The 9,640-nt window shown below is 40.1% G+C and overlaps 2 protein-coding genes across 2 annotated transcripts; one reads left to right on the plus strand and one right to left on the minus strand.

Annotated features, from left to right (window-relative positions):
• The first annotated feature begins 2,017 nt into the window (after positions 1–2,017).
• prpf31 (PRP31 pre-mRNA processing factor 31 homolog (yeast)) lies at positions 2,018–6,768 on the plus strand. The gene is made up of 14 exons (XM_056411252.1): positions 2,018–2,160; positions 3,002–3,214; positions 3,291–3,351; positions 3,469–3,552; positions 3,650–3,747; positions 4,214–4,320; positions 4,426–4,595; positions 4,734–4,891; positions 4,987–5,076; positions 5,320–5,447; positions 5,690–5,762; positions 6,136–6,264; positions 6,353–6,451; positions 6,534–6,768. The coding sequence occupies exons 2-14, from the start codon at positions 3,002–3,004 to the stop codon at positions 6,645–6,647; spliced, it is 1,524 nt and encodes a 507-aa protein (XP_056267227.1). The 5' UTR covers positions 2,018–2,160; the 3' UTR covers positions 6,648–6,768.
• A 232-nt stretch (positions 6,769–7,000) lies between these two features.
• On the minus strand, positions 7,001–9,597 carry LOC130191605 (CCR4-NOT transcription complex subunit 3-like). Its single transcript, XM_056411253.1, has 3 exons — positions 8,980–9,597; positions 8,768–8,893; positions 7,001–8,671 (listed from the first exon to the last, which is right to left on the minus strand). The coding sequence occupies exons 1-3, from the start codon at positions 9,100–9,102 to the stop codon at positions 8,573–8,575; spliced, it is 348 nt and encodes a 115-aa protein (XP_056267228.1). The 5' UTR covers positions 9,103–9,597; the 3' UTR covers positions 7,001–8,572.
• Between the last annotated feature and the right edge of the window lie 43 nt (positions 9,598–9,640).

Here is a 9,640-nt window from a genome sequence, read left to right on the forward strand (position 1 = left end):
ATTAATTTATATTATATATATTTATTACATTGTTTACATTATTTATGTAAAGCCTGTTTTTATGCAATATTTGATTGATTTATCTGTTTATTTATTTGCTTTCTGCAATTAACATATATTAACTTAGCTATAATTTGTTTGGGACTGAATGCATCTAGGTTTTACCTTCTCTAAGATCTTCATAACAAACAAAATCAGAATATTTTCCCAAATGTGTTAATTGCTAAAAAAGTATTTTATATAATTGTACTTGTTAATATATGCCAATCTGTATGAAACTGTCCTGTAATATGTCATTATTTTCCAATGTCTAGGAATCTTTAGCTGTCTTGTCATTATTTTACCTTGTTTAAAGACCGTTAATGTAGTTTAGCATGAAAAATCAAAGCCTTTCAACTGTAAATAACTCCATTTGTTTGTGTATCTGTTAATTTACCCCATTTTCTACTAATAACAGTTCATCCTGCAGTCAAGGTTCAACTAGTCCATTTGTTTAGTCTGTTTAAGTGTTGGTTTAAAACCTGTATTGTTTAAAGAATGGTTTTCAAGGGGTAATGTAAAACAAGGGGAAATAAAAACTACAAAATGTGAACCTCTTCCTGAACTGTTTCATGAAAATAAATTGTATTGTTTTGTAATCGTAAAGCGCTCTATTTATAATCAAGAAGACTCGTATATCTCCTGCTGAAGCGCCTCCGTTTGTGCAGTTTATTGACTTTGAGGTGTCTGAGTTGGAGAGTGAACGTAGCATCATCGACATATATTTATGCATCGCAAATGTAATTGATTATGGCTGTGTGTGGTACGGTTCAGCATCTGAGTTTGTGCTGTCATCTGTTATTCAGACTAGTGCTCTGAGGATTTACTTAAGGTCAGTGAAAATGGCACCAGTGTGTGTTCCTCAAGTTGAGAAGGAGAAATGCTACTGTAGCTCGGTAGGACACAGCTGATGCCCAATAACTGGATACATCTAAGGGGTCACACAAATGTCATCCAACTAAGAGGGTCTTTAGGGCCTGTTGGCGGAGGGGAGTACAAACACAAGTTGTGTGTGACATCTATTGCACCTGTCCATCCGGGGAGAGGAATCCTCCTCTGTTGCTCTCCTGAAGGTTTCTTCCCTTTTTTCCCCTGTGAAAGGTTTTTGGGGAGTTGTTCCTGATCCGATGGGAGGCCCTGGGTCAGGGATGTCGTCTGTGTATAGATTGAAAAGCCCTCTGAGGCAAATTTGTAATTTGTGATAATGGGATATACAAAATAACTGAATTGAATTGTGTGGGTAGGCAAGGGTATAGCAGAACAAATTTAACTTAATTAAATATAATTTTGTCTAATTGTCAAATGGAATTGACTGCTGCAGAATGTGTGTGTGGATACGGAGCTACTGAATATCAAGCACAGAAATAACAGCCGACAGCAGACAGTCATAATGATAGATTGTACAGTGATTACATGCAGCTTTATACAGACATCCATCCAAGAACTACTAACAGAGACCAAGGGGAAGCAGTGAAGATTCAGAGTCGTATTTTAACACGTTGAGTTATTTGTTTTGTTTGAGTTAGACTGGGCGGGAGATGTGAAAAGTAAAATACTTATTTGTAGAGACTCAGTGTCAGCATTGCCAAGCATTACAACAGGAAGAGGCGAAATCTTCAAGACCTAGTAGTATATAAAATATATTATTTTCTAGTTCAAGATATCTGTAGATAAATATCAAACTTTTAAAATCAGTGGAGAAAACAAAGGTTGGAGGGAAATAAACAAACTGTGGCAGCACTATTGGGATGGTGAGACAAGAGGAAGATGCTTACATGAAATAAAAAATAAAATCAGAGGGGTGAGAAGCAGTTGAAACAATAGAAAATAACAAGTAAACACGAGTAGATTAAGACTTGGTCACAGCAACTTGAGCAGCAGACGTAATGTGAGAAGAAGAAGAAGAAGAAGAAGAAGAAGAAGAAGAAGAGTATTGACTTCATTTCCCATGATGCCCTTCGGAGGAGATGACGTATTTAGTCTGCGTCAAACGCTGGCCCACTACGCCACAGTCTGACGAGGAAAACATCGTTTAACAAAGCAAGTTTTTACTTGAAAACCAAACAATACATTTACATTTAATTGTTGTTTCGTCCGGCAGCCGGAGATTGAAGGTTAAAGGTAAGTTTGTGTTTCTCACGAAGCGTTTCTCAAGCCGTCGAGCCGACGTTTGCTAACGCTAACTAGCGAGCACGAGCCGTGAACGATACAACCATGATTAGTGTAAATGTATCTAGGTTAACGCTAAGTTAACAACATGCACCTTTTTTAATTAGCTAGCGTTAATGCCATCGATATATATTTACTCTTTGCCTGCCCCGTTGACGTTATACTGTTTATGTATCGGTGGTGAACTGAAATCAGCCTTCACACTTATCGAGTTACTTTCAAAACGTCCCCAGTTTCTCATGTTTTCATCACAATTAATCAAATCTAAAGTTGTTGTAATGGGTTGTAATAATTAGTCGCATTGATTCGTTTTGTTAATTCACTGACCGATGTGTTTATAAAAGGGCGAACTTGCCAAATACAAATAGCGCGAGCACAACGCGGTGTCCTGAATTGCTTCTATTGTTTACTGAAGGCCAAACTATGATTAAATAGTTATAATGTTAGTCTTATTTCATACTGTACATGATTCCACTCATAAATTGTTTAATAAAATGTATAACGTTTCTTTATTTTCTATATTTAATTAATCGGTTTTTATGAAATGTGTAATTTATCTGATAATTGCTTAGTGCTGTCAATTCACTCAGCTTTAACGAATACAACAAATGTATATTATTTAAGGTCATAACACAAAAAAAACATTTTCAGACGTTTCTGATGCCATATAATGTTATCAACTGATGCAATTACTAACACTCACTAACACTCATCGGATTAATGTTGGAGACGGATCTGATCTCATCTGACCAGTTCCCTTAAATGTCCTCAAACCTTCTGCTGCTAATTGCAGATGTCTCTGGCGGATGAGCTCCTGGCAGATTTGGAGGAGGCCGCCGATGAAGGGGATGATGGGTTGTATGGAGATTTAGATGGGGAAAGTGATGGAGAAATTACAGGGGGAAGGCCAGATGGAGGGCTGGAAGACATCCCAGAGGAGATGGAGGTGGACTATAGCAAAACTGAGAGCGTTTCGTCCATCGCCAAGCTCCGCAATAGCAAACAGGTGGGGTTTTTAAACTGATCTTTGTAGAAATACTTTTTTTTCGGTCAGTCTAACAACATTTTCATTTTGTCTCCAGTTTTCAGAAATTATGGACAAAATTACATTTTATAGTGGAAAGCAGCGCAAGAACTCAGAGGGTGAGGGTATATTGTATTTATGGCCTTTGTTTAATATGTTCCTCACAACATTTAATTCAATTTGAATATATATACTAGGCATCTGAATATGGTTGGTATGATTTGGTTTTCTTTTAGTCTCTGGTCCAGTCGAGTCTGACCCAGAATACAGACTGATTGTCGCAGCCAACAACCTCACAGTGGAGATCGACAATGAGCTCAGTGAGTTGGGCGTTCCAGCTTGGTTGAATAACTCAAAATGTAACGAGTTTAATGTTTTCCTGCTCAATATAACACTTTCTTTCTCCCTGGGTTTCAGATATCATTTACAAGTTCACTCGGGACAAGTACTCCAAGAGGTTCCCAGAGCTCGAGTCTCTGGTGCCAGATTCTCTAGATTACATCCGAACAGTCAAGGTGAGATGAGTTGACATTATTATTATTTTAAAATGAAAGTACGATGCCCCAGAGTTGCTTTTGCTGCACTTCAGATTATGTGTATATTTAATTGGACAGAGGACTATTTTTTGTTAATGAATGTATGGCTACACATCTGCAGCAGGCCAATAATTAATTTTCAAAGGGTAATACGTCTGTCTTGAAAATATTAGTCTCCTATGTCATGGGAAAGCAGTATGATTTTAACAACTGAAGGCGTTGTGTCCTAAGTGTGTAGAGTTGAAGAAAGTACACCGATTGACCTCATGCATTAATGCTTTAATTAATTGTTTTCAAATTTTAACAATCCGAATTGCTACACTCTGATCGGAGCATAATCACTTGTACGTAAGAACATTTATATGATTAAATAGGCGAAATAAAATGGTATCATCTAAAATGTGGTTTTAGCATCATATATTCTTCTTTTGTGCTTCCTGCTCAGGAATTTGGAAACAATCTGGAGAAATGCAAGACCAATGAAACTCTGCAGCAAATCCTCACCAATGCTACGATAATGGTCGTCAGTGTCACCGCCTCGACCACACAGGGGTGAGCACACACACTTTATCGATCTCATCTCTCCCGTCCGCATGACGGAGAACATTTAAATGCTTATCTTGAAGTTTACTTTGTGTATTCTTTTTATGGTTTCAGGTCACTGCTGAGTGAGGAAGAACTGAAGCAACTCGAGGAGGCATGTGACATGGCTCTAGAGCTGAACCAGTCCAAACACAGGATCTATGAATATGTCGAGTCCAAGATGTCTTTCATTGCCCCAAATCTGTCAGTCATTGTTGGAGCGTCAACAGCTGCCAAGATCATGGGTGAGATTGAGAAAGATCTGTTTTAGATTGAAATTGTTGAGATTATTTATTACAGTACACTTATGTCATTCATTTTCTCTGTCTCAAATACAATATGTATTGATCAGTCTCGCTCTCTCTGGTTCCCCTCCGCTGCAGGTATCGCTGGCGGCCTCACGAACCTCTCAAAGATGCCCGCCTGTAACCTGATGCTGCTGGGAGCTCAGAGGAGAACCCTGTCTGGCTTTAGCAGCGCCTCCCTGCTGCCCCACACCGGCTACATCTACCACTGTGATGTTGTGCAGTCACTACCACCTGTCAGTACATACATCAACCTATTGCAGTGTTCTCTTTTTGTACATTTGAATGAGGACTGTGTAGCTAACGCATGTCTTCCATTGTGTGTCTTCAGGACCTCAGGAGGAAGGCAGCTCGTCTGGTGTCTGCAAAATGCGCTCTGGCTTCCCGAGTGGACAGTTTCCATGAGAGTTCAGTTGGCAAGGTGACTGTCCAAATGGACCACATGCACATTGTGCTAAATTTGAGCTGTGTGGGCACTAACGAGTGTTACAAAATCTTCATTGTACAAACATGCTAAATTCTGTAATGCATTCTCATTTAAATGGAACAAGGCCCAACATGTATAGAAATACCTGCTTTGTAGTTGAGCTGACGCGTCTGAATGTTTTAACATTTAGCTTTTGGATGGAGCTATATTCAAGACATTTTTTATTTCTTTTTGTAGGTTGGCTACGATCTAAAAGAAGAAATCGAGAGGAAGTTTGATAAATGGCAGGAGCCTCCGCCAGTGAAGCAGGTCAAACCGCTGCCCGCCCCTCTGGATGGGCAGAGGAAGAAGAGAGGAGGAAGGAGGTACAAATCATGCCACCTGCAGAAACTCCCTGAACAGGCCACAGATGCTCAATATTGCAGAGTACAAATGAATTGATTAGGGCAGCCTTTTATTTCAATACAAACATTCTGCAACACCTGAACCTGAGAAGCAAAACCAAGAAGACGCAGCAATACACTTGCACAACTTGCACGATAAGAATATCGCCATCGACTCTGTTTCTATCGCATAACTGACTCCACTGCTCTTATCTCTTCTAAAGGTATCGAAAGATGAAGGAGCGTCTCGGTCTGACGGAGATCAGGAAACATGCCAACAGAATGACCTTTGCAGAGGTCAGTAGACATTTTCCATAATGCTTCATATCGTTCAACTATTATCATGAAAGTTTTACTTCTAAGTTCAGGCAATGTTGAATATTAATACTTTTGTCTGAATTATCCATATTTAGTTATTTGCCTTTGAGACCTCATACTCGAGGAATGTGTTTCACTTAAAAACAGAAGCAAAATGTACAAAAGTAGTTAAAATATGTAGAAATGTACACGTTGGATAGCCTTTCCCTTGTCCTCTCAAACGCTTGCTTTAGCCTCTGAATAACGGTCATTGTTTTACATATTACACAATATGTTTTCATTATTTATTTTGAGTCACATTGTACTATAACATTTTTCCAACATAGTATAAAGTTGTGATGTGTTTTTTCAGATTGAAGACGATGCGTACCAAGAGGACCTGGGCTTCAGTCTGGGTCAGCTGGGAAAGAGCGGCAGCGGGCGGATCAGGCAGGCTCAAGTCAATGAGGCCACCAAAGCCAGAATCTCCAAATCCCTACAGGTAAACATTCAGCTTCCCTCCTACATCGGCTGGTTTATTAGTTCCACCTGTCTCTTAAGTCCCGGTACGCTTGTGTCGCACACAACAGAGGAGCTTGCAGAAGCAGAGCATGACGTACGGAGGAAAGTCCACAGTCAGAGACCGCTCCTCGGGAATCAGCTCCAGTGTGGCGTTCACGCCGCTTCAGGTAAAAAGAGTTAAACCTCTTCTGTTGAGCAGCCCGTTGCACTGTGAAGGCCTCGTGAGCTCACCGTGGCTCTTGTCTGCAGGGGCTGGAGATCGTGAACCCACAGGCCGCAGAGAAGAAGGTGGCTGAAGCCAACCAGAAGTACTTCTCCAACATGGCGGAGTTCCTCAAAGTCAAGAAAGAAGCTAAGCCGTGAACACGCGTCGTCGTCAACGTCCCGCACATGGACAGTTGCACTCAACACTGTAAAATGATAGTATATTCTCAATCTCGTTTTTACTCATTTCTTCCTCCATTTTAATAAAACGTAAAGATTTCATGAGGCTTTCTGTCTTCTGTAGGGAAGGGGGGGGGGGGGAGTTCAACTCAACTAAACAAGTAAATGCATTCATCAAATCTCAACTTGTTAGCTGGAAGTTGATACTTGCCCACCAGACTTAAATCTACTCTAAACCAACAATATATATCAGAACCAATCAAAGCCAAGCTCATCTCGATTAGTGGAAAATAAATATCTATTGAGGAATGACAACACTTTACACCACACACTGACTTGTAATTTCTTAAAAGTATTTATTGAAATTTTACAATCCTCTTTAAACCCCCGTTTTATGACATCTTCCATGCAGAACAGAAAAAAAAATTGTAAATACGTCTTGAAATTCACATTTTAGCAATCTCCTGACAGTCCCTTTCTGAATACCTTAAAAGCCCCAAAAATAGATTCTATAAAAGGCAAATCTCATGACTTTTTTGTAGTTTCCTTTTTAAAATTTGTATTATCACATCCTCAATCCAACCCTTCCCCTCCCTCCCTCCCCCAAAAAGCCTGAAAACTAATCGCACACATGATATTTGAAATGCAGGACAGAGCCCAAGTTTTCATGGTGGCTTAAATGGAAAAATCTGATTCAGTTTAACACTCCATTCAAACTGCCAAGAAAAGGTGCGATCTGTCCCACACTCGTCAACCTCATTGTTCTTCAGTGTAGCACATGAACCACGGCAAAGTCGACATTTCTTACAAGTTAAATCTACCATCAGAATGTTAGGCTCGCTCCATGTAAACTGTTTCAGTGCACATTCACTGTATAGGTGGTAAATTAAACGGTGGATTTTTAGGATGAAGTAACGTCAACCATTTATTTTAAGGTGGGAAGTTGCCTTGAACCAATCTCAGATTTATTTTCTAATGCTATTGGTGTATTTGAGTAAGTAAAAGGTGATTTGGGCACAGGTACATTCACTACTGTTACCGTGGCATTTTGCATCGAGTGATAATTACTTAATGGTGTACAAATCAAACGTCACATATATAAAATGTCTCAAACCCTATTCAAGATTTAATTTACAAGTTTATTAATTTGTCACAAACATTAATGCGCCAAAATAATGCATTTGACAGGTTAACTTAAAAACATTTTATTTATAAAGAGGGAGTCAGAGACCAGTTCAATTGCATAGCAATTTAATGTCCAATAAGGACTCTTTCCCGGTCACAGGGAGAGGCCCTGTGGTCACTCTCAAGCGTTTTAATCGACCAAGACAATATCAATAAACTATTGATAACCGCTCACTATCTCTAATCGTGACCATATTCAACAGGCATTGTAGGGTCTTAAAAGAAGCCAGTCCTACACACCATGACTAAAATGTCCACTGTACCTCCCCATTCCACCAAATTACAGTAAATACAAGATGGCCAGTTTATTTAATCAAATCCAAGGTTTGTTTTGTGTCCAGTCGAAGGCTTCCAGGCTCATGTTGGGTAGGTGGTATAGAGAATCTTGTTGAAACGTAAAATAAAACATGCATGGGGTAGGCTTTCCTAATGCCACATAAGGAGTGTGCACACAGACAGGCACAGACGAAGATCTCTCGTGAGAACCCGAGCAGCGCGATGCCTCTGATCGGGCCCACAGGGCATTTTTGTCAAACGCAAGGCGCCGCAGGAGGAGCGAGTCCTTCACGTTGAGATGCAGCCTATACAGACACCAGCCTCCATTTTCGGAGACGGTTTCTACTACACATCACAATCTCTATCCACAGTTTGAAGTTCAGTCTCGGAATGTCAACAGCAGCACTTTTGTCTCTCTCTGTCCTTTTGTGTCACTCCGTCCGTCACTGCAGGTCTCTGTCTTCGAGGTACCTGTACTCAAAGGTGAACCCCTCCTTCTTCCTCTGGCCCCATTTCTCATAGTCAAAGTAAATGTAAGTGCCCTGGAGAAACAGCGGGGCGGAAAGAATAAGCATTCAAAACCTCAAACCACAATCCCTAAACTTTGAGAGAAAATGTGTACTGTGGTGAGTCTGCACCTGTTCAAATTCATCAGTTATAGTCTTTGGCTCCTCGTGCCTCTGGAACCACATCATGTACTTGGTATGAAACCTCCAGGACTGTTTCTTCAGAGCCTTGGCAGACAAATACTGAGCCTTGGTGCCCTGAGAGTGGGGGAGGGGGTCAAATACACCATCAAGCTGACATCTTTGGGAGACAAACAACAAGGTGTGTGGGTTGAGTGTTTTACCTCCAGGTAGTAGAAGATGAAAAACAGAGTTTCTGTGGACAGCCTCTGGTAGAACTCTATAGAGTCCGAGTGGTGCGGTGGTATCTGATGGTGGAAGGGCAACGTGGGACACGGATTCCTCATCAGGTATTGCCTTTAGGACAGAAGCACAGACACTTCTTAATACATCGGGGGGAAAGTACTCAGGGATCCATATCAATACTTCAAGTCAGGATACAAACCAGAGCCGGAGTCAGTGTGTCCAAAAAGGTCACATACAGTGTGTTGAAAAGTCCTTAAAACTTAAGTCAGATTTTTTTTTAAGTAAGTGATAATATAGTATATAAAAAAGGTTGTAGCCTAAAGTCAGTATTGTATTCAGAAAAAGTGATTTAGAAAAGCCCTGGCATTGTACTGTATGTTGAACAAAGTTCTGAAAGTATGTCAACAAAAAAATAATCTTGGTAAATATCTTGCAAAAAGTCAGTGTAGTGTGTTGAAGAAAGTCATTTCAAAAGTAATATTAGGACATAAAGTCATTATGTAGTAAATCCCTGATCCGTCAGTTAAAAGTGACGTAGCAAGTCATTGTTTCTAAAATAGCTGGTTTTAAGCAAATATGACTCTTATAGGATTAATTATGGATTTAAAGATGACAGTAAAACTCCTGCAGTGGCCATGT

This window comes from Pseudoliparis swirei, unplaced genomic scaffold (genome assembly GCF_029220125.1).
Source record: "Pseudoliparis swirei isolate HS2019 ecotype Mariana Trench unplaced genomic scaffold, NWPU_hadal_v1 hadal_180, whole genome shotgun sequence".
NCBI lineage: Eukaryota > Metazoa > Chordata > Actinopteri > Perciformes > Liparidae > Pseudoliparis > Pseudoliparis swirei.

Excerpts from the sequence above, each read along its gene's own strand:
- prpf31 (XM_056411252.1), top strand. The coding sequence starts at position 3,002 with ATGTCTCTGGCGGATGAGCTCCTGGCAGATTTGGAGGAGGCCGCCGAT. Across the intron at positions 5,077-5,319 it reads ATGAGAGTTCAGTTGGCAAG|GTTGGCTACGATCTAAAAGA; the intron begins GTGACTGTCCAA and ends TTCTTTTTGTAG. Across the intron at positions 6,452-6,533 it reads TGGCGTTCACGCCGCTTCAG|GGGCTGGAGATCGTGAACCC; the intron begins GTAAAAAGAGTT and ends TCTTGTCTGCAG.
- LOC130191605 (XM_056411253.1), bottom strand. The coding sequence starts at position 9,102 with ATGAGGAATCCGTGTCCCACGTTGCCCTTCCACCATCAGATACCACCG. Across the intron at positions 8,894-8,979 it reads TCATCTTCTACTACCTGGAG|GGCACCAAGGCTCAGTATTT; the intron begins GTAAAACACTCA and ends CCCCACTCTCAG. Across the intron at positions 8,672-8,767 it reads TAACTGATGAATTTGAACAG|GGCACTTACATTTACTTTGA; the intron begins GTGCAGACTCAC and ends CTGTTTCTCCAG.